A 25431-nucleotide genomic window follows, 5' to 3' on the forward strand; every position below is an offset into this window, starting at 1 on the left:
TCACTGTTCAAATTTTGTTGCAAGAAACAACTGATCTGAGAGCAATATTCCAATTCATTTTCTCTGTCTTCAAACACCATTATCCTTATTTTATAAACGCCTCCTTAAATTATGTGTATATTTCAAGCCCACTGGCACACTGGGGCGAAATGCTGGTAATTTCACGATTGAAAAAGCTCTACCGTGGCTCTACGCCTCTGCGTTCGGGAGACGGGACAGACCTGGACCTCACGGCTGGCCCCAACCGTCGGGTGTCCTGAGAGCGGCTTTCCGCGGTTTCCCGCTCTTCTCGGCGAATGCTGGGACAGCTCCTGGTATAGGCCACGGCCGCCAACCCCCTCACTTTCTACCAGTATCTCCTTTACCGTAACAAATCTCCCGGCCTGGCCTGAGAGACGGCGTCACCGTCTAAGAGACCCACCTCCCCCTTCGGGGGAGGAATGAGAACATTTTAGTAGTAGTAGTAGTGTCTCAACGTCGCACTAGCCACCAGCTTCTTAGAAAGGTGTAGCAATCCAACTGCTGCAATGGGTCAATTTCAGGACTGAAGAAGCCTAAAGAGCTTAAATGTTTTTATGTGTATATTGTTCTTCGTAAGGCAAATCTCACAAGTTGAGAAGGACTGTTAAATAATGACCGCCGGGCTGAGTGGCTTAGACGGTTGAGGCGTTGCCCTTCTGACCCCAAATTGGCAGGCTCGATCCTGGCTCAGTCCGGTGGTTTCTTGAAGGTGCATAAATACGTCAGCCTCGGGTCGGTAGATTTACTTGCACGTAAAAGAACTCCTGCGTAACTAAATTCCGACACCTCGGCTTCTCCGAAAATCGTAAGAGTAGTTAGTGGGACGTAAAGCAAATAACATTATTATTATTAATTAAATAATGACCGAGCGAGTGACTGCGTAGTTTCGGTCACGTAGCTGTCATCTTGCATTCGGAAGATGGCGGGTTGGAACCTTACTGTTGGCAGCCCAGATGATTTTCCGTAGTTTCCTATTTTCACACCAGGCAATTGCTGGGGCTGTGCCTTACGGCCACGGTCGCTTCCGTCTTACTCCTAGCCCTTTCCTATCCCTTCGTCACCATAAGACCCATCTGTATAGTCAAAGCAAAGCAAGTAAAGCAAAATCGTAAAAAAAAAAACAGTTAAACAAATGCACATGTCAAACTGCTGTGTTTGTTTATTTATTTATTTATTTATTTATTTATTTATTTATTTATTCACGAAGCAGAAGATACAGTTACACTGATCACATTTCACTTGTACTGTCAACAGACTAATATTAACAAATGTAACAACTTTCATAATAAAATATAACAAATATAACAAAAGATAACAAGATCAGGTACACAGTCACTTCAGAATCAAATTATTCTTAAGGTATTGTTTACACTCCTCTGGATGCTATATCAAGCTCTTGTCTCCTATTAACAGTGTTAAAGTGAGCTGGGAGGCGGATTAGAAAACATTGTTGAAGTATTGAGTGCTGAATGTAAGGAATGTGGAGAAGTCGTAGACTCTGGTGGAGCGGGAAGAGTGAGACAAGATGTTCCGAGCGGTAATGCCTATTTAAGATTCCGTAGAGGAAACGCAGGTCAGCTACATGTCGCCTGATGTGCAGCGGTGACACATTTATTGCGCTTAATACCTGCTGCGGGTTAATTCAAAATTAATGGGAAGGCGAGAGATAAGTGTCCCCTACAAGACATGAATGTATCTGGATTTGTTATATAAATATTCCTCGTGTCTTTGTCGTTTCACAATAACTGAGGGGATTATAATTGGATTCATAAGGAAATATGACTTCTCAACGAGGAAATGAGATTACAATGAAATCATGAGTTCATTAAAGGAAAGTCTAAAGAGCGCCGTAATTATCGTAGCTCTCTATCTAATAAGAATGGAACAGCAAGTCGTTTTGATGTCGTAGTGTGATTTGATGTGAAAGCTCTGTTAACAAGGGGACGTGGAAATAATGCAGATAATCCTGGAACAAGGAATAACTTTGAAGATGTTCTTGTGCACAAATTAGTAGGAAACTTAAACGAGCTACAATAAGAAGCTTAGCCTGGAATTGATATGAACAGCAAGTGCTGTAGTGATTGAGGAAATCAAACTACATCACCAGTGTTATGAAATTTAAATAAAAGGAAACATATAGATGGTGCCTATGTTAGAGCCATGGTTGCAGGACATTTTACGGGCGTAGAACACTTTGCATGGGTGTTAGAAATAAGTGAATGCATAGTGTGTAGATTTAAAATGTGTTTTTTTCCTGGGCTGTCCTTTTGCTGATGTCATATCACACTATTTCCAATGTTCAATATTCATTCAAATCTTCTTCGTCCTCGGACGTACCTACCTCCATACGCTTGACAGGAGCTGTAGCCGTACTCGGTTGCGATTTGCGGCGCTCAGCCACCTCTAATTTCTAACTTTGTATGTAGTCTCTGTTACGTTCAGCTCCAAGTATTTTGGGCTTCTTTGATTCCTTTTTAACTCCTTTCTTCCTCTTTCCATATGCAGTAGACTTGAAACCAATTTATATTAATATGTTGAGACATTTCGGATATTTTTACGAAGTTGACAAAAAATCCAAATGTAACATTGTCTTGAACACAAAGTTTGGTATGCCGAATTGCAATTATCGTTTTAACTGTTCCTGTGGCAAGACTTAATACCTTTAGATAGCTAAAAGCACAGTCTAATCGATCTGAGTGACTCAGACGGCTGAGGCGCCTGCCCTCCGACCCCAACGCTCGATCCTGGCTCAGTCCGGTGGTATTTCAAGGTGCTCAAATACGTCAGCCTCGTGTTGGTAAATTTACTGGCACATAAATGAACTCCTGCAGGACAAAATTCTAGCACATTGGAGATAAGTCTTCACATTACGGAACACCTGTTCGTCTGCAGCATTTTTCCGAGAAAACATATTTTTACTAACTATCTAAAATGGACCGGGATTTATACCTAAGGCTTCGTGATCACGTACAGAATTAGCTACACCGCCTCGCAAAGCCCATTTGAATTCGCCCGCAAAGTGATCTGATTGGCTAACTTCAATATGATAATGGTGCGAGATATCAAATTAATTTTTCAAGTTATTATTTGTCAGTATAACCAGTTCTTTAACGCTCATATACTCGATTCACGTTGGTTCCGACCATCCTGCGAATATATTATTATTATTATTATTATTATTATTATTATTATTATTATTATTATTATTATTATTATTATTATTATTATTATTATTATTATTATACTTATATCACTTTCCCACATCTGTGGGGTTGCGGTTGCAAACTGTGTCGCACATGTGGATTTGGCCCTGTTTTACGGTTGGATGCTCTTCCTGACACTAACCCTATGTGGAGGGATGTAATCACTATTGCGTGTTTCTATGGTGATTGGTTGGGATACTTGTGCCATCAAACATATATTTCTTGTTTATTAACAAGTGAAATGATCCATACGGACTCGCGGAAAGCTTTTATGTGAGAAAACACCAGCAAAAATATTGTATACTCCTAGGTTCTATATAATCACATTGTAGTATTTTTTTAAATATTTAAATAAGAAAGTTTTTATATGTTTGTTGAGACAAACACAAACACTCCGTCTCCGAGCCAGAAGAATTAAGCAGACGTGATTAAAATCCCAGACCTTGTCGGGAAGTGAATCCAGAACTCCCTGAACCAAAGGCATCAACGCCGATCATACAGCCAGTGAATCGGACTGACTCGCGCAGACATAGATAGGTCTTATGGTAGCGATGAGGTTGTAAAGGGCTAGGATTGGAAAGGGAGTGACCGTGGCTGTAATTAAGGTGCCTGGTGTGAAAACAGAAAACCACGGAAAACAATCTTCAGGGCTGCCAACATAGGAATTCGAACGCACCATGTACCGAACAAATCTGACAGTTACATGGCCCAAATGGCGTAACTATTCGTTCCTTAATTTATATATGGCCTTAAAATGCAGATTATAAATTATGAAATATATCTGAATTATTTCCCTAAAATCCCTGCCCTTTATTATTTGCTAGTAACTTTGCTTCGTAAAATTTCGAAATTCAATTAAAGTTATCGTATTTGTGTAGGGTATAATGCACCATTGCCATTAAGTGTCCTGAATCCCAGTCTTGAGAGGAGATGGCGTGTAATTTAATGCAAAGCTCTTACAGATATGTATGTTGAACTGGACGTCCGGCAGACCATTAGAAGATTTTCTTAAATTGCGCTGTGATGGATTGCTGCCTTCAAGCTAATGGACCACTTGTTAAGTTGACAAAGGGAGATTTTAGAGACTTCAACTTTTAGGCAATTAACAACCCATCAAAGAAAAAAAAAGGAATTGGGATAATTTGGGACAGCAAACACAGCATAATTCTATGGACATTTCTCTCAACAATTTCTCAAAGTGGCATCTACAATTCCCCACCACTCAATTACATGATTTTCTTTCCTTAAGACTGAGATTAGCTAAGGACCTACTGTTTTTGAAATCGTTGCTATACTATCTATTTTTTCTAAGTATTACGTTCCATTCTCGAGCGAAGCTGAATTTGTGTTTCCATGGTGGCCGGTATCCGTAAATATGAAGTCCCTCCCTTAATGTCACTGTATTACTTCTCTAAGAAAGAACTCGCTCGGTGTTTTATTAATTTAGGAAATCCCTAAAAGTGTAATGAAGATATCGTATTACGTAAAACTAGAGCGATACTTCCGTGCTGTAGAGGTGGTATCTCAGTACCTTTATGGAGTCTAGGAGGTCGAGCATCACGATTTCAGGGATTCACTTTATTGGAAGTTGGAAGCGCTTACATGTGGTGGCAAAGTGACGAGATATGGTACCACGAGCTCCGACTATTATCCCTTTAATTTAAATTTCCTGAAGGTGGTATTTAGATTTGTAGTAAGGGATAATGGGTTCGTATATTTTCTTCTTCTTCTTTATCTGTTTACCGTCCAGGGTCGGTTTTTCCCTCGAGGACAACGAGGGATCCCCACCTATACCGCCTCAGGGGCAGTGTCTGGAGCTTCAGACTCTGGGTCGGGGGATACAACTAAGGAGGATGACCAGTACCTCGCCCAGGCGGCCTCAACTGCTATGCTGAACAAGGGCCTTGCGAGGGAATGGGAAGATTGGAAGGGATAGACAAGGAAGAGGGAAGGAAGCGGCTGTGGCCTTAAGTTAGGTACCATCTCGGCATTTGCCTGGAGAAGTGGGAAACCGCAGAAAACCACTTCCAGGATGGCTGAGGTGGGAATCGAGCCCACCTCTACTCAGTTGACGTCCCGAGGCTGAGTGTACCTCGTACCAGCCCTCGTACCACTTTTCAAATTTCGTGACAGAGCCGGGAATCTAACCCGGGCCTCCGGGGGTGGCAGCTAATCACACTAAACACTACACCACAGAGGGGGGCTCGTATATTTTCACCTTTTATTAATTGACCTTCTCGTGGCCGACCGGTATGGTGCTCAAACCTGACAGTCGGATCTAAAATAAATCCCTGAAAACGATTCAGTTTAAAGGCTATGATATGAATTGCCTGCAAACTGACATTTATGGTCAGTCCATAATACCTCTTCATGGACACTGAATCCCTTCTTTCTCAGTTCTTCGGCGATAAGGATCTGATCTGGCAGAGTTGCGTGTTCCTCAGCAGCTCTCCGCGTATGCAGAGTGCCAGGACATGACCAAGAGTTTCTTTCTCTCCGTGGCAATGTCGACAGAGGTTGTTGTTCAAGCACCTGCCTGGCACTGAGTGCCCCGTAGAAACATAAGCAGTCATCTTTATAAGCTCTCTCCGCGCGTTACAAGTCAGTCCGGTATGATCGCGCACCCATGAATTTGGTGGTGTATACTCTTTGTAGTTGCACTCCGAGTCTTCTCTGCAGTAGTGAACACCAGAAGATAACTTACGCTCTCGTAACTTTTGACGGATCTTCTTAGTATCGTAGAGAGCGCCATTAGCGGTGATTTTCATAGTAACTTATAATCCCTCAAAGATGCAAGATGTTGCAGGCGATAATGCATTGTAGGTAGACTTCCCACCAGGTTTTGGAGTTGGGACACCTTCCTATATATGTCTTTTTACAAGTTGTGACTACCCGTGGCCAATCAGCGACCAGATCGCCGTCATAAACCTACCCTGACAACGCCTGTTCGACGTCTTTATGGATCTCTCCTGGAGGAGTACTGACCTGCTTGGTCGAACGCTGGTCGCTAAGGGGGCAAGATGAGCGTGTAGGCTTTTAAGTACCCAAATGGTACTCTCGGTAAGGATGGCGTTGTTTAAGACGAGTTGAACTTTTACCAAATTTCACACCGTCATATCCTGAAATTCAGTACTAGTTCATTTCGGAGTATGATTAATATTACTTTTCCTTCAGGAACGTTAGGCTGTTAGGAAAATGTCATGTAAGTACAGTAGTGGCATGTACGAAAATATATTTAATAACCTAGTTGCTATGTTTATTTGGGTCTGCCTTATTTGCTTTTTAGTGACACATTTTACAGGGTTTTAATTTTAATTTGATGGCAAGAAGAAAACTTACTATCCGACTATTCGTGTTTTATCGTGTCTACTCACCATAGTAACAGGACTGATGGAACCAAAGCTGCGTATGTAGAGTTCGCAGTACACCGTCGTTGCGTTATCTGCAACAAAAATAAAATCATAATAGTGTTTCAATATTTATTAATGAAGACGCAAGCAGTGGTCATATTTATTTCAGCAAACAAAACATGTACCGGTATATTATACACCGGGCGAGTTGGCCGTGCGGTTAAAAGCGCGCAGCTGTGAGTTCGCACCCGGAAGATAGTGGGTTCGAACCCCACTGTCGGCAGCCCTCAGGATGGTTTTCGTCGTTTCCCCATTTTCACACCAGGCAAATGCTGGGATTGTACATTAATTAAGTCCACGGCCGCTTCCTTCCCATTCCTACACCTTTCCTGTCCCATCGTCGCCATAAGACCTATCGCTGTGTCGGTGCGACGTAAAGTAACTAGCAAATATATATTATACAGTAGTTTAGTAATTGTTCTGGACAATACCTATACTCGTAACATTTAAAAAAGCGCAGGATGGAGGGTCTACTGCAGGCGTGGCGGGTCTATGTTTGCCGTGTTAGCCGGGCTAATACAATCTAAAATGAAAAATCAATGAATATGACTACATAATATTCCGGCATATACATTGTTTATGTATAGTATAACAACAATAAAGCCCAATTCTCTTACGCATAAATATCACTTTAAGTGACGAAAACTTCGCATCTGTCGAATGATGAGGATTTGCCGACTGTGCGCTCTGTAGGGATGGGCGCGACTGAAGCCTGGAATCGAGAGCGTCGACTCCATCGACTCCGAACACCGGTCTCGGTTCGCATGAAGCCTCTCGACTCCAAGCGAACTTGATGCGCATTGCGGGGCCGCACGGTCGCTTCGCATGAAGCCTCTCGACTCCAAGTAATCTTGATGCGCATTGCGGGGCCGCACGGTCGCTTCGCATGAAGCCTCGCGACTCCAAGCGAACTTTACGCGCATTGCGGGGCCGCACGGTCGGTTCGCATGAAGCCTCTCGACTCCAAGTTAACTTTACGCGCATTGCGGGGCCGCACGGTCGCTTCGCATGAAGCTTCGCGACTCCAAGTTAACTTTACGCGCATTGCGGGGCCGCACGGTCGCTTCGCATGAAGCCTCTCGACTCCAAGCGAACTTTACGCGCATTGCGGGGCCGCACGGTCGGTTCGCATGAAGCCTCTCGACTCCAAGTTAACTTTACGCGCATTGCGGGGCCGCACGGTCGCTTCGCATGAAGCTTCGCGACTCCAAGCGAAATTGACTATCATTGCGGGGCCACTAGCGTGGCGAGGTGCGGAAAATAACATGAAATATCATACATGTTGCTGCTCATTTGCCCATTGGGTTTTTTAAGAGTGTTATATAGTGAAGTACGATATTGTTAACGAAGACGACGAGCGTAATGGTGTAGCTGAAATAAAATTAAACGTGTCATGTCAGAAAGTATCGGCATAGCAGACCACGGACATTTAATTTCACGTCTTTACTTGTCGTGATCAGGAAATTGATAAACAAATATAAATGGTAAATCATTATGCACATGAACGATGAAAACAAATCTAATATGGGTAAATCCTCTAACATAATTCGAACAGAGATTACGCCATTAAAAGCCTCCGTGGCTTAGGCGGCAGCGCGTTGGCCTCTCACCGCTAGGTTCAGTGGTTCAAATCCCGGTCACTCCACGTGAGATTGTTTTTCTCCGGGTACTCCGGTTTTCCCTGTCATCTTCCATTCTAGCAACACTCTCCAACATAATTTCATTTTATCTGTCAGTCAATCATCATTGTCCCAGAGGAGTGCGACAGGCCTCGGTAACCGGTACGATTCCTATACTCGCCGCAGGATGGGGGCTTCATTCATTCCATTCCTGACCCGGTCACTGACTGGAAAACAGGTTGTAGGTTATCATTATAATTCAAGGACCACATTAAGTCTTGTTGCATTATTATTATTATTATTATTATTATTATTATTATTATTAGTAGTAGTAGTAGTAGTAGTAGTAGTAGTAGTAGTAGTAGTAGTAGTAGTAGTAGTAGTAGTATACACAAAAGCGTCCGCCTCTGTGGTGTAGTGGTTAGCGTGATTAGCTGCCACCTCCGGAGGTCCGGGTTCGATTCCCGGCTCTGCCACGAAATTTGAAAAGTGGTACGAGGGCTGGAACGGGGTCCACTCAGCCTCGGGAGGTCAACTGAGTAGAGGTGGGTTCGACTCCCACCTCAGCCATCCTCGAAGTGGTTTTCCGTGGTTTCCCACTTCACCACCAGGCGAATGCCGGGATGGTACCTAACTTAAGGCCACGGCCGCTTCCTTCCCTCATCCTTGCCTATCCCTTCCAATCTACCCATCCCCCTACAAGGCCCCTGTTCACCATAGCAGGTGAGGCCTCCTGGGCGAGGTACTGGTCATACTCCCCAGTTGTATCCCCCGACCAAGAGTCTGAAGCTCCAGGACACTGCTCTTGTGGCAGTTCCGACAACAGTTGATAGATGGCGTTACTGCATCAGTGGAGTCGACACTGGAGTCGAGAGTGTCGGTTCCAGAAGTAGCAGTCTCGACTCTTCGCGACTCCGCAGCTCATCCCTAGCAGATGTATGCAGCTTGAATCCAGCCAGGGCGCGCTTGCGCACTCCATACACTCGGAAACACTGCACAGAGCTGACCACGCTGGCTAATAGACTCGCGTGTTTGCTCCCGTCGAGAGGCTAACCTAACAGTAATCGCTTGCAGTGTTCAGTAGTGATTGTTAAGAGTGTTTCTTCTGCTTGCAACGGTTTTGTCGTTGCTAAAGGAAAATTCAGTTATGATGGAGGACGAATGCTGCTGTGTTATTGAGGGTTTACTAAAACATCCGAACTGTTTCTACTAAGATACAAATCATAGACAATGGGAGACCCACTCCCAATATATTAGCTACAGTAAGAGAAAGAATAGGCAAAGTGTCCGTTTTAATTATTTCTGGTGCATAAAGGATATATGGCTGTGTGGCTGAAGAAATGTTTGGACAACAAAGAGAGTTTGTGATGTTAACAGTTCTTATGTACATTCGTATCTGTCGAAAATAAATGGCAAGTCCAGCAATACAAGGAACACGATTTCTTACAGCCATGTATCATTTGTGAACCAGGAATCATTAAAACGAACCTCCTGGAAAGCTGTACGAACAATCCGGGTTCCCATGATTTTGTTATAGACATTTTAGCTGCCAAAAATCGCCGGATAGAGCTGTGTTACAAAAAGTAATATATGCAGATGTATGCAGAGCATTAATCTGTGTAAGTTTAAAAGTGCACGTATCTATTTAAGCTTTAATATCCATAAATTATTTTTATCCATGTTTCTACAAAGTGTGCTATCACTTTGATAACGATCACTCGCCGCCACTGGTCTACTGCAGTGCCGTTGCGCGGTGTTACCGCAATCCTACATTGCTTTGTCGTCCTCGTTCTCGCTCACACTCACACTGAACCATTCGCGACAAGTTCTAACTGAAGTGAAAGGTTTGGCAACTCCAGGCACGTCTCCATGGTGACCGCAGTGGGTCCGCTCACGCTTCCATGGCAACCATACCCCTATTCCCTTCCGTCCACCTAGGCAGGCAGGCGGGCAAGCAGTAAACGGACCTTTCCTGTACTAGTTGTCAGAACACTTATTTTAATATTACGACTATAGAGACATGGTATGTCGACTAAAATATTAATCTCAAATAATTCGAAAACCGTTTGTGTTACAGAAAACAACGAATAAAGGAAATGAACTTGCTACAATTTCCGACAGAGTTAATACTGGCTGACTATTTTAAAAATGGAGACTCTCTACTAATATGACAAAATCTGAAGAAAGTTGCTTCCACCTCAGTAACAGATTCGCAGACAGGGAACTATCTTTTGTCTTTAATGGCGTACAGCTCCACCACAATGAACATCCTAATTATCTATATGTGACAATGGATAGATCCTTGACCTACCGTCAACACTTTTTTCAGACTTCAGCTAAACGAGAAGCAAGAAACATCCTGTGTAAACTGGCGGCCACTTCAGGGGGCGCTCAAGCAAATGTACTCCGGACGACTGCATTTAGTCTAGTTTACTCCATGGCTAAATATTGTGCACGAGCATGTCTCAACAATTGCCATGTTAAGAAGATTGACGTCCAGTTAAACCAGACTATGGGGCTGATATCTGGGACTTTTGAATCCATTCCAGTTTACTGGTTACTAACTCTTTATGATATTACTACTCCACATCTTAGCGGACAAAACAGCTTAATCCGAAAATTAAAAGAAATTTGTGTCCAACCCACAGTTAGCAACCAATGCTGATATTTCAGATCATATGATATTATACCACCGAACAGCTTCAAGAAACCCACCAATATCAGTAGGATTGATTCATTCAGTAACAATTTCAAGCTACAATAGAAATGGAATGAAGAATGGTCCACCCAGCCACCTCCACAATGGTAATGACTCAAACAGCATGATTGAAACAAACCGGGATTCTTGCTTCCCCGTCAGTTATGGGCCCAATTAAACCGGATACGCACTAATCATGGATGCTGTGCTGCCTTGGCCTTGGGGTTGGAAACCATCAGCTGCATGCGACTGTGGGAATGACAATCAGACCGTACGGTTAGGGGCGCGCAGCTGTGAGCTTGCATCCGGGAGATAGTGGGTTCGAAACCCACTGTCGGCAGGCCTGAAGATGGCTTTCACTGGTTTCTCACTTTCACACCAGGCAAATGCTGAGGCTGGACCTAAATTAAGGCCATCGAAGTTTCCTTCCCCACTCCTAGCCCTTCCCTATCCCATCGTCGCCATAAGACCAATCTGTGTCGGTGCGACATAAAGCAAATTATAATAATAATGAGTGTCCTATCAGGTGTTATCCAGGCGAAAGATAAGATTTTGTTGATGCGATACCTGATGTAGTTGAATGGCTCAAGGATATGAACTGTAATTTATAAGGGCTGCTGAAAAGTGTCCAGCATGAACTTTATTTCAATGAATATTGAATTTTCACGACCGCATTGTAATCGAAACCGACTTTCAACCTATTAGGTCGTGTTACGTACATTTAGTACGTGTTGAAGGGATGTTTCAACCTATTCGATTACAATGCAGTCGTGAAAATTCAATATTCATTGACTTGGCCCTCAAAGGGCGACTTAAACGCACTCTACAGTGTGATGGCTGTAGTGCCAGACCTGTACCTTAGATCCTTTCCAACAGAACGATGATGGCCTAGGCCACCATAGCTCAATTGGTAGAGCAACCGACGCGAAATCGGGAGGTTGTGGGTTCGGATCCCGCTGGTGTCCGGTTGGCCATTTTTGTTCTGTAGGTTTCGATTTTTATGTCCTTTGTTTCTTCCCCATTGTTTGTGCTTCATGTAAGTCATACGCTACATCTGCTGATGTGACTGTATTAAATTTTAACTTTTTTATGGAAATAGAGTGATTTGTATATTTACCTTTAAATATATGGATCTTGCAACTTCAGAGGTGGGATGATTTTGAAAATAATGTCTAGATCAGCGCCTCTCAAAGGCCCAAAATCTCACGCGTGCAAATTGAGGCGCAGAGTTCCTGTGCACAGTGCATCGGTCCCATTCGGTTCGGCTCGGACCAACGCTTCGTCTCTGGGCTACTCGGCTAACCTCGGTTGAATTCGGCTCAACTCGGCTCGGATTTGGAGCGCTACGGAGCAAGTGAGGAAGAGGGGACAGACGGAGCGAGCGAGACAAGCGTGGAGAAAGAGAGAGACAGCGCTATTGCTCCAAATCGAGGAGTGGGGGTCTACACTCTGGTCAACCAAGCGAAGTCGTCTTTTGCACCATGCACAGTGCATGCACCCTGAGAGGCCCTGGTCTAGACAAAGAGTGTAGTTCAATTTAATAATACAAATTTAGTACCGTTACGTGAGCAGGTACCTCACCCTGGGAAAGTACTTCAAGTTCGATCGTAAGCCCACTGGCAACCCAACTGAATAAAAAATCAATTTTCGATATCTTATAACGGTTTACGCTGTATTTGAACTGACGCTCTGTATAAGAGTGTCGATAAATTCTCAATCCATCAATAAATATAGATCCACTGACTTTCAGAGCAATAGGCACACACATATATTCAGGTTTATTATTTCTTCTTCAATGACGCTTCTCGTGGGAACCCTTTCATATTCCGGGATGATACAAAGCCTTTGTTTACCAGAATATTATCTTTCAAATGGTGAAGGAAATTACAATACGGTTCCAGTAGTTTCTGAGATGACCTCTTACATACAAAATCACAATCTGTCTTTATATATATATATTTTTATGTACCACCTCCGTGGCTCAGCGGCAGCGTGCCGGCCTCTCATCGCTGGCTTCCGTGGTTCAGATCCCGGTCACTCAATGTGAGATTTGTGCTGGACAAAGCGGAAGCGGGACAGAAGTTTCTCCGGGTACTCCGGTTTTCCCTGTCATCTTTCATTCCAGCAATACTCTTCAGTATCATTTCATTTCATCTGTCAGTCATTAACCATTGCCCCAGAGGAGTGCGAAAGGCTTGGGCAACCGGCATAATTCCTATCCTCGCCGCTAGATGGGGGCTTCATTCATTCCATTCCTGACCCGGTCAAATGATTGGAAAACAGGCGGTAGATATGTTACGTACTAAATAAACTGAGGCATTCGGCGAGTAGTCACGAATCTCGTGAGCTAATGATTTTTTTTTATATACAGTGCATTATTTTAATTTATCCAATTAAACATTTATGGAAAAATGGTGTTATGTTTGTATAGTTATAAATTGCTTTCAGGGTAAATGCACGTTTGGAGTATCCACTTCTGAAGCAGAGTCTTCTCTCTCTCGTCCTGAAGTATTGAACCGAGTAGTAGCTACCAGCGACTTTAAAATAGTTGTAGTTGTATAGTTGTATTATCGGTAGTTCAAAAACATGGATACCCTCCGGTTTGAGGAAAAGTCTGATTTCTCAACAGAACTCACGTTATTTAACTGTATAGTTTGCAACATTGCTCATCTTGCTCAGGCAGAAGGCCTAAATTTAAAAGAACATCAAATGTAATTAATATTTTATTAATTTTCCGCGGTCAAGAAAACCAAGAATAAGGGCCGAGTGGATTCGTCGTGCTGACCAGGCGTTGCCTCTTGAACGTCAGGTCTTCGGTATGAGCAGCGGTTGCTTGGTAGGCCAAGGCCCATTAGGGCTTCTGTGCCTTGGGTTTGCTTTTTATTCATTTACAGTCTTATTTTACTACATTATCGCGATTTTCCGTTCTTTCGTGATATAAAAAATCCCATCGTACTACAAACCTGAAAGACTTTGGCCTACGAAGCGGCCACTGCTCATCCCGAAGGCCTGCATATTACGAGATGATGCATGATCAGCCCGACGAATCCTCTCGGGCGTTATTCTTGGTTTTCTAACTCGGGGTCACCATCTCACCGTCAGACAGTTCCTCAATTGTAATCAGATAGGCTGAGTAGACCTCTAACCAACATTCAGGGCCAGGTAAAAATCCCTCACCTGGCCAGGAATCGAGCCTGGGGCCACCGGGTGGGAGATAGTCGCGCAATCCCTACACCATGGGACCGGCCGGCTCTTTGGTGAAACAGTCCCAAATATTTAATCTCGTTTATGCATATTTCTACCTGGAGAGTTAGCCGTGCGGTTAGGGGCGCGCAGCTGTTAGCTTGTATCCGGGAGATAGAGAGCCTATCGGCAGCCCTGAAGATGGTTTACCGTGGTTTCTCACTTTCACATCAGGCAAGTGCCAGGGCTATACCTTAATTAAGGCCACATCCACTTCCCATTCCTAACCCTTTTCTATCCCGTCGTCGCCATAAAACCTATCTGCGTCGGTGCGACGTAAAGCCAATTGTAAAAAAAAAATGTGTATTTCTCTTAAAATCTACATCATATAATAGAACTTGAATCAATTCGCACAAGAAAATATGTATATTTATCATTCATAATTTACTTCATTATGAAAATCGCACAATTTTGCATTATAAATTGCCTACTGTGCTTGTATAAGACCTCACAGTTATAAATTAAATTCATAATGCAGAATGAATCCGAACTACACCGACAAACTATCGGGGGTTGTTCAAAAATACCTTCTGAGTATACCGGCACAAGGACCCGTGGTCTCCGATGGCTCGTAACAGAGTAATTGCATTTCGTTTGGCTTGTTGCCCCAATTAGCTTTTTGCCTGTATTATAGACTATAAACTATATGTATTGACGGTTGAACTCTTACATTAATACCAAAACAGTATTTATTATCCTCCGAAGTCAATACATTTGTATTATCTTGTAATATGAGTGTTAATTAGACATGTTTCAACTCGCTACGAATCATCTTCAGTAAAACACCTTGAATTAAAATTACATAGAGATTAAAATTATGGAATACTCATTAAAATATTGCTGAAAGTTCATGATGAAGTAAAATGGAAGGTATAATAATAATAATAATAATAATAATAATAATAATAATAATAATAATAATCGTATGGCCTCAGCTACCGTGTGCAGACATTTCGATTTGACGCCATCTGGCTGTCTGCTCGTCAATTTCGACGTTCCGTTTTCCTCTACGCCCACTAGATGGCAGACAGAGTAAACCGGATCTCTCTTGGGCGTCTATGGCTGAGATTTAATGAATTTTGTCGGGTAAACACCAAATGTGTCACCAGAGATCTTTTACATGCCAACATCGTACGACATGGTGTATCGAATGGACATTTTTCCGCCCTTCAAAAATCCGACTACCTCTGCCGGGTTTGAACCCGCTATCTTGGGTACAAATGGGCATGTTATCTTGTGAGTTCCAGCCTCAATGCTGCGAGGCTCAGCCTCTTGTCCGCGAGTAACAACTCGAGTTTTTTCCGTCCATATGTCTCTGTAATAGGTCGGAGGTCTCAATTACAGATGGGAGGAACCGGCACTAACTGTGAACGACAGACCAATAGGCAACAGAACGTAAGTTAAAGAAGTTAGCTGAGACATCAAGATTTTTGTTAATATTTATTTCTAAATAATTTTAAATTCCATTACACATCATAGACAGACACGGCACAGGAAATAACCGACAATTCGACTGAGACTTGAACTAAACATGAGTTATGTGAAAACATGGTATCAATCAAGTAATTCTCACAGTGATAATTTAGGTGATTCACTCAGTAGCCCTATAGTAATTTCGAGCATAATTGAATGATTTCGGGAACAACATTCAGCGGCGATTCTCTGCACGAGTTTGAACTACGACGTGGTGAAGTGATGGTCTCTCTAATAACAGTATTTCAATACTAGCAAACAATGTTATTCTCAAGTTAACCCTATTCATTATTCGACTACATGCTGAGTTATTCATGTTATTGTTCAGAGTGAACAGTACCTAATACTTCCATTGAAAACAGCAGTGATGAAGGATGTATTAGTCCATCGGGACAACTGCGAACGTGGTTGAATTAACTTGTAGTGTATTTCAGTGAGTTACAATAGGTCGATGAAAAGGCATGAATTATTGCTTTACACATTCACGGCATACAAGACTTCTCACCAACAGCGAGTGTGTAATTTGTCGACAAAATATAGGTGCTAAACTAACATTTTCAACTTCCTCTTGATCTCTCTTTCTGGTCAAATTCGACTGGTATTCAATCAGTGATGAGCTTAATACAAAGTTATGCCCTTGATTTCAAGATAACAAGCTTAAGGGGATCTGGCAGTTAGAAGTGAAAATAATAATTATATTTTGCCTTGTTCAGAAATAAATTCTGAACATAGAAATATATATGAACATGTGGCCATAATAAGTGATTTAAATCACTAAAGATATATTAAAATGGAGATGTAGCGTAAATAGTGCACGGTGATGGTGGTGATATTGTTTTAAGAGGGAATGCAACTAGCCAACTATCCTCTATTAACACTAATTAAAAGGGAAAAAATGGAAGGGGTCCGACGCTTTGAGAAATGAAAATATCGGACAAAGAAAGGCTATGAATGGCGTGAAAATATAATACTCTTAAGCCTCGGAAACCTAACGCCACATGAGCTGACCGAAGGAGGTAGGATAGGAAAAATGAAGGCGAGAAGCATGGCACAAATAAGTGATGCCAGACTCAGCTGTGCAATCTGTGGTCACCAACCCATGCTCCCCAGATGAAGGTCCCTGCTTCCCATTTTAGTCGCCCTTTATTACGACTAGGAGGGAATACCATATCGTCCCACATACAGGGATAAATACTTGATTTGACAAACAGCTCCCCTTGTGTGACGATTAAAGGGTGTGAGAAATCATTTTTTTTTCCTTTAATATTACCACATTTTGGGTAGTGTTCACTTCAATATTATAAACATTTTCTTCATATAACCCATTAAATTCAACTCATTCATATTTCTAAAGAGGCAGACATAGGTATTGAAAATATGCAAGACACATTTCATATAATTCATTACCTTGCAGAGATTTTGGGAAGGAGGTACATAAATTCACCCCTAATTTTGGTAAAAAATACTTCTCTTAAGGTGTTTGAAGAATATTATATTATAATATTAATAATAATAACTAAATTTGCTAATGACTGTTAATAAATATAATTTTCATAGCATTCTAAAGCACATGTAAAAATTCAACATGATTGGCTCTGCGGACTGCGACTTACTCATTCTAAGACTGTATTCTTAAAATATGCCCAATGTGGCATCCAGATAAATGACACAATTCAAACCAGTGGAATTTATCTTATGAAGTCCTGTGAGTAGCCCTGTCTCGATTTGAACTCTTACATTAATACCAAAACAGTATTTATTATCCTCCGAAGTCAATACATTAGTATCATCTTGTAATATGAGTGTTAATTAGACATGTTTCAACTCGCCTGTCATTTTTTATTATTAACAAATACACCGCAATTGTGAAATATCCCAGTGGCAATGGTCACTTACAGTAATGTGATAAGGTAAAACATAATTACCTAACAACAACAACAACAACAACAACAACTGAAGTACAACACGCAATTCCATGGAAAGAAAATACGACAAGAAATACTACGAGTTTAACATTTATCATCATATAAAATTTCACACACAGCTTAAGTATTTCCAGTGCTTAACACTACGGCTTAGAATAGTATAGGTTCAGCTTACTACGAGCTTAACATTACAAGTGATGTCCGGCTCCATGGCTAAATGGTTAGCGTGCTGGCCTTTGGTCACAGGGGTCCCGGGTTCGATTCCCGGCAGAGTCGGGAATTTTAATCATCATCGGTTAATTTCGCTGGCACAGGGGCTGGGTGCATTTGTCGTCTTGACAATAATTTCATCCTCATCACGACGCGCAGGTTGCCTACGGGTGTCAAATCAAAAGACCTGCACCTGGTGAGCCTAACTTGTCCTCGGACATTCCCGGCACTAAAAGCCATACGCCATTTCATTTCATTACAAGCGATAATAAAGTAAAGTTAAAAACATACGTAAATACCCATCAACAACAAAATGAACAACAAAAATTTCCTCAGAAAGAGAATACTACAGGAAACATTACTAATTTAACATCCAAATCAAGCAGAAAATAACAAATTCAGTGTCCGCAATTTACAACTTTTTCTTTACACTAGCATTAATGATCTTCTTCAATGACTTGCTACCGTAAGGGAGTATGTCAAAGAAAACTGCTGCAGGTAATTTATTCCAATCCCTTATGGCCCTGTTTACGAAGGAAAACTTGCGCATATCAGTATGCTGGTTCAAGGTCGAGTAAACTCTGTCTGGCTTAAACGGTAGCAGTTTGCAGGCGTCCTCTGTGACAGTAGGATATCTGCATCTGAAGTCAAAGAAGTACCGTCCTCCCAGTAGCTCTCTATGGGTTGGAGCGTCGGCCTTCATGGGAAAATGTCTTATAATACGGGAATGAAGATTCTAAGATGGTCACTGGGAGTCATGCGGCTTGATCACATCATGAATGATGATTATTCTGAAGAAAATGTTTATTTCAATAATGTAGGCTATAAGCATTAAGGTGTAAATTCTTTGTCAAGTTATTAAAATAAAGCAATTCTTTCATCTTAATCCCTGTATTGTTCCCGGAAACTAAATGGAATGGGGTGGCTCCCATTTTTAGTAACAACGCTGAACAGATTAGGGTTTGGAAGAGTCTAGGGATTGACCGCAGAATGTCATAGGCAAAGAAGAAGTATAATTCTGGTTGGATGTGAACTGGCCATCCGGACCTCTTCCAAAGTCGCCGCTATACAGCACAAGAAGCGAAAGACAAGGCTTCCCTGGTATTGGCACGAGGACAGAGCTGATCCAACATCCATTGCGCAGCAAGCTCTCGCACTTACGCCTGATGGAGAGAGACCAAGACGAAGACCAAGAAAACGCTGGATGAACTGTGCATGTGAGAATATGTGGCATGTGGGCATACAACCTGCCGGTGCCAGGGACCGGATGAAGTGGAAGGCCCAATGTAAACTAATGGTGGACCCCGCATCTTGACGAGATAATGCCAAGGAAGAAGAAAAAGAAGAAGAAAATGATGATTATGATGATGATGATGATGATTCACAATAGGTTCTGCGAAAATTTCCCTCGAGATTAGGTCTTTTTATTTTGCAACGTACATATGACTGAACAAGAAACATCTTAATTGGAGCTAAGATGGCGTCATCACTTTCCACTCGGAAGACCAAGGTCTATGTACACAGGTCAGGACGCGCATGTTACTTATGGAGCCGCCATATTGGGTCTAAGTCCGGGCGTTCCCCACAGTATTTCCGTGTTGGATACAGGCGAGTTTTGGATTTAAAAATGCATTTCAAGAACAAAAACTGTTAAAACTAGGTTTTTCTTTTGATTAAATGTAATTAATAGTTTTACCATGACCTTCGTATAGTGAAATAATTCTAAGATATAAATTTTGTCATCTATAAGCACTTGGTTTTCATATATTGTGAGCAGTTGCAATGGCATTAAGGAACAGATTATACGGCAGCCATGAACAGTGAAGTAAATTATACATACGTCAAAAAAGTGTTATGCGTCACCCGCCAAAGAAAAGTTCTAAGGCATTCAGTACAATGTTGAAGTGGTATTCTGTCATGTATACGGATTTCTACGTAAATTACTGTACACACAGTGAGTAAGATTATATTAAATTCCATGTCTCTTAGCGCTATCCAAGAAACAAAACAGGGAGGACACCATACATTGTTTCCGATGTAAGGTGCGCATTGGGGAAGTGTGATGATATAGAAGGCCACATTTACTACTGCCAATCACAATCGAGTTCGGGAGTTTCTACTATAACGACAGGCTCACTTAGCAACTGCCATTCACTATAGAGATGGAGAGTTTTCATTACAAAGATAGGCCTCTTTTCTTAATGCCAGTCACAATCCAGTTGGAGAGATTTGATTATAATCGAGAAATGGAGCGCTATCTAATGTATAAATAATCGAGATACGACAATAACTCACAGGACCAAAGTTGAAGATCTCCAAAAATTGAGTGGCGACTGTGTAATCTGTTTTACGATATGACTCACCGTTTAGCTAGCATTTGCCCTGAACCGAAGGTCTGCATGGTCATTAAAATTCCCCCTATATTTTGATATTTGCCGTGGCCAAAAGTTATACATTTGAACAGCTCGCAATTTTTTCCACAAAGGGAATAGTGGTCAGGTTTCGGGATTATCACTCGTAAATATATGGAGAAATTAATGAAGAAAACAATACAGATAGGAAAGTTAAACCTAATAGAAAATAGGATTATAAATGAGGACAGCCGGATAGAACAAATATGCAAATACAAAGTGGATGTAGGCCTACTGGAAAATGAAATGTCCCTCACTAAATTGTGATATGAGTTACGGCTATCAGAAGGCGGTAACAAAGGAGAAATTTATGCGCAGGGATTTTTAGGTAAACGGTAAACAAATAAGATGACTTATGGAGTTCATACTTAAGCCTAAAGACGCAAGGCAGGGGAAATAAATTAAAGAGGAAAACAGAAATAGAAATAAAGTAAGAATTATACCAAATGCCATAAAACACGTCCGCCTCTGTGGTGTAGTGATTAGTGTGATTAGCTGCCAACCCCGGAGGCCCGGGTTCGATTCTCGGCTCCGCCCAGAAATTTGAAAAGTGGTACGGTACGAGGGCTGGAACGGGGTCCACTCACCCTCGGGAGGTCAACTGAGTAGATGTGGGCTCGATTCCCACCTCAGCCATCCTGGAAGTGGTATTGCGTGGTTTCCCACTTCTCCTCCATGCAAATGCCGGGCTGGTACCTAACTTAGGGCCACGACCGCTTCCGTCCCTCTTCGTTGTCTATCCCTTCCAATCTTCCCATCTCCCATCACCTGTTTAGCATAGCAGGTGAGGCCACCTGGGCGAGGTACTGGTCATCCTCCACAGTTGTATCCCCCGACCCAGAGTCTGAAGCTCCAGGACACTGGCTTTGAGGCGGTAGAGGTGGGATCCTTCGCTGAGTCCGAGGGAAAACCCGACCCTGAAGGGTAAACAGATAAAGAAGAAGAAGCCATAAAACATCTTACGGTATGAAATAATGGGCTACACTATGCAGTACTGTTCAAATATTACCAGTCCCCGCTTAGTTATATTCGAAAACGATTGTAACCTCCAACGATATTCCGCAAATATTCCGCAGAATGGCAGCTTGACGTCTCTCTCGCTTTCTACACAAGGAACAACCAGGAGTTTACAGGAATGATGACAAAAATGGCATTACGTTACTTCCCTGCTAGCAAGCAGCCAGATACGTAGACATGGTAACTGGAAAGTTCGTTGTCGGTCCATCGATCACTCAGTGCAGAGCATAAAACCCGTATAAAATGGTAAATTTCTTCGTCATTTGAAGAGTAAGCGAATTTATGTACATAACAAAAGTTGTTGATTTTACGGAAAATCAATAGCATCAGAGAATTTGGAAGAAAGCTGTTCTAGTTTTCCTATATAAACTCCCGGTCCATTCAGTGATTTTTAAATCATGTGCATATCTAAACCTTAATCTGGATGAGTATACTCTAAATATGAAGTTTGGTGGAGATCTATCCAGGCGTTTTGCCGTGAAGAAGGAACAAACAGACAGACACGAAGGCTGAAAACCATTGATACGGTCTTGAGTTGAACTAAAACGGATAAAAATCTGAAAAATTAGCAAAACAAACGAAATTACATACAGCGAACCCCCTACAACTTGGTTTATATATATCCATCCTCCAGTTTTTTACAACAAAAAGCAAACAGATCACTTGGACTGTAGGCTAACAGAAACAGAAGTCACTTTTCTTGAGGTCCCCCATTGTGCAGCAACCTCATTCAGTACAGAGTAACATGTCCCCATGCATGAATGCAAGCCTGAACCCTTCGTGGCATGCTACCCACTGGTGGTATAATTTATCCCATTCTTCAGTGGCAATCCTATGTAACTCCCGTAGATTTCGTGGTGAGGTAGTACGTGTTTGTACAGCTCTTTACAATCGATCCCAAGCATTTCCATGGTATTGATATCGGGAAAACAATGAAAGCTAATCCCATCGGGCAATACCGGCACGATTGATGAATCATTGATGATTCCTGCACGACAGATGTGGGAATTGTTATCCATGAACTTGAATTTTTCCTCAAAATGCTGATGAAACGGTTCAATGATGGGTTGAAGAATGTTATTCCTGTAATGGGGAGCGTTGAGTCCGCTCAGGATGAACAACAATGGCGTCCGACGCCCCTACATGATGCCACTCCAGAACATCACTGATTCGCCACCTTGCTTTACTCGATGGACGGGATGTGTCTGGCGTAAAATACTGCCAGGTGTAACCGCTCAGGATGGTGTTTGGGTGTAGGGGCCTCTATATGGCCATCTAGAATATAGAGAGGCGTTGTGGAGTCTGGTTAGTATGTTCAACTATTAGGATATTATAAACAGTCGACTTTACTTTTAATTGCAAAATGTTTCAATTATTGTATGGATTGTCTTCAGCTAACATCAAAATACAAGTTCAAATTAACAGAGTACAAAGACATCCAAATTAAATATAAAATACACGGTCATAATTAAAATATCTCACACTAGTAACATTCTTGTTGTATGCATCTAAAAAGGAGGATAAAACCTGTTTCTTTCTGATGTTCTCAAACAAGCAGTAGAATCAAAATAAAAATCGAAACTAAATTATTCCCTTGTTACCGTGAACGTAACCACAATTACACAATACTTACTGCACGCTGAGTCTTCAAATTGGAACATCATTGCAAAGATCATTATTTGAAAGAAAGCAAAAAAATTAATAGCGTAAAAGGAAGGAATGAAAAGTTAGCATATATAAGGAACGGAACTTCTTTTCCTTCATTGGCGTAAGGCACCATACTGAACAGCCAGCTACAAATACATTGGAATACAAAATATAAACAGTAAATATACACTTAGAATACATACACGTATATGAATCTGCCATAATATTGTACGTGGGTTTCGTAGTTTTAATAGTTCTGAGTCCTTACAGAATGCTCACACACAGAGATAGAGGGAGAGATGTATAGGAACGGAAATGAGTACACAGAAACCATTGTGTTCTTATGTAGACAACGAGTGCATATGCATGGTCTGTTGTACAATTCGGAACTTCATCGACAGAGAAATACCCATGTGTTTGGTTCAATCCGTGCAGTCCGACGCTTGTCATCTGTTAAACACTGACAACCCAGCGTGAACGGACATAAAACGTCCACTCTGAGACATTTCAACAGAACTAGACAAAAATTATATTTAATTGACCTTTTTAAAGAATGAAGTAAATTTACATAGTTGCTGTTTTATCGAACGATACAAATATGTTAATATGTAATCTGACACATAAGGAGGGGATGAAGAACTTAATGTAAAACAATCGCGTACAGAAACCTCCATGCTACTGTTCCTATCTGCTATACGGCGAGTTGAAGTTTGAATCTGCACGAGTTCTAGTAACTACGCATGTTTCGCCATTCTTGTGAAGTATGGAGAGAGACGCGCATCAAGAGCAGAATATACAAGGATTTTCTTCAATGATGATGCCTCTTCAGCAGCTATTGATCACTGCCAGCGAGAGTGGCACTTGAAACTATGGCCAGGTGATCGATGGCACAATTGAGCATTATACAGATAACCGTTCTATTATACTTCACACAGCCACAATCAGCTTTCCCAGCCTTGAGGAGCTTGATGCAATGCGCAATACAGTGATGTCCAGCTTCAACATAGAACTCTTCTACAGGAGCACTTCACCGAGCTCGATGGCTGCAGTCGCTTAAGTGCGCCAAGTATCCGGTATTCGGGAGATAGTGGGTTCGAAACCTACTGTCGGCAGCCCTGAAAATGTTTCTCCATTTTCACACCAGGCAAATGCTGGGGCTGTACCTTAATACCCCGGCCGCTTCCTTCCCACTCCAAGCCCTTTCCTGTCCCATCGTCGCCATAAGACCTATCCGTATCGGTGCGACAATGTTATTTGTTTTACACCCCCACTAACTACTTTTTATGGTCTTCAGAGACGCCTAGGTGCCGGATTTTGTCCCTCAGGAGTTCTTTTACGTGCCAGTAAATCTACCGACACGAGGCCGACGTATTTCAGCACCTTCATATCGGTGCGACGTAAATCAACTTGTAAAGAAGAGAATACAAAACAGGTGCACTTCCTAATTTACAAAGGAAAAGTGATCAGCTGAAAATGTCTTAAGACCACGAATGCACACATGAATGAATTAATTAATTTATAAAGGTTAGGTTCTTCAGTCTGTCAAAACTAATTTTGAGTGATAAATTGATAAACTACCCGAGAGAGGAAACACACCGTAACAGTATTTTAGAGAAACAGCTTAATAATTAAAACAGAATGACATGTTTCGTTGTTAAAAGGACATCATCAGATTCAATCAAATCACACTCAAACCAAGCCAAAGCCCATGGCGCAACAGCTCCGAAGGGTCATGGCCTACCAAGCGACCGCTGCTCAGCCCGAAGGCCTGCAGATTATGAGATGCCGTGTGCTCAGTACGACGAATCCTCTAGGCCACTATTCTTGGCTTCCCAGATCGGGGCCGTCACCCCACCACCAGATAGCTCCTCAATTGTAATCATGTTGGCTGAGTGTACATCGAGTCAGCCCTCAGATCCAGGTCTCCGAGTAACATCAAATCACACTCAAACATTTAGAAAACAGAGCTCGATAGCTGCAGTCGCTTAAGTGCGGCCAGTATCCAGTATTCGTGAGATAGTGGGTTCGAATCCCACTGTCGGCAGCCCTGAAGGTGGTTTTTCTTGGTTTCTCGTTTTTTACACCAGGCAAATTCTGAGACTGTACCTTAATTAATGCTACGGCCACTTCCTTCCCAATCCTAGTATTTTCCTATCCCATCGTTAACAGAAAAGTAATACATTTCTAAATACAGGTAAATCCCGTTATACGCGGATTCGTGAATGGTGATTTCCTGTCGATAGAGCTGTAAAGTTGCCCTTGACAAGTTTCGTATTTAGGACGCCGGGTAAAAGGAAAGAAACTGTGCCTGTCGAAGGAAAGAAGCGCGTACCAAAGTCATATTCGTCAGAATCAAAGTTAGAAGTTTTGGCTCGCTATGAGAAAGGTGAGCGTATTGTTGACATTCAGTGTGCTTTGGGATTTAGTGAGAACTGTTCGTCACAATGCGGAATCAATTCGAAAAATTGCTCAATCTTCTACTAACTTACGTGTGACTAGAGTGACCAGATCTCACTCGGAAGCGATGGAAAGAATGGGTTGGATTGAACATCAC

The 25431-nt window shown here is 42.1% G+C and overlaps 1 protein-coding gene across 1 annotated transcript in view; it reads right to left on the reverse strand.

The window, feature by feature from the left end:
- The window catches only part of LOC136880906 (glycine receptor subunit alpha-3), a 733896-nt gene that overhangs the window by 198111 nt on the left and 510354 nt on the right, over positions 1-25431 (reverse strand). The window contains exon 3 of the mRNA XM_068229231.1: positions 6599-6666. Within this exon, the coding sequence (XP_068085332.1) occupies positions 6599-6666 (68 nt within the window). The remainder of the gene's footprint in view (positions 1-6598; positions 6667-25431) is intronic.

This window comes from Anabrus simplex, chromosome 9 (assembly GCF_040414725.1).
Source record: "Anabrus simplex isolate iqAnaSimp1 chromosome 9, ASM4041472v1, whole genome shotgun sequence".
NCBI classification, from domain to species: Eukaryota; Metazoa; Arthropoda; class Insecta; order Orthoptera; family Tettigoniidae; genus Anabrus; species Anabrus simplex.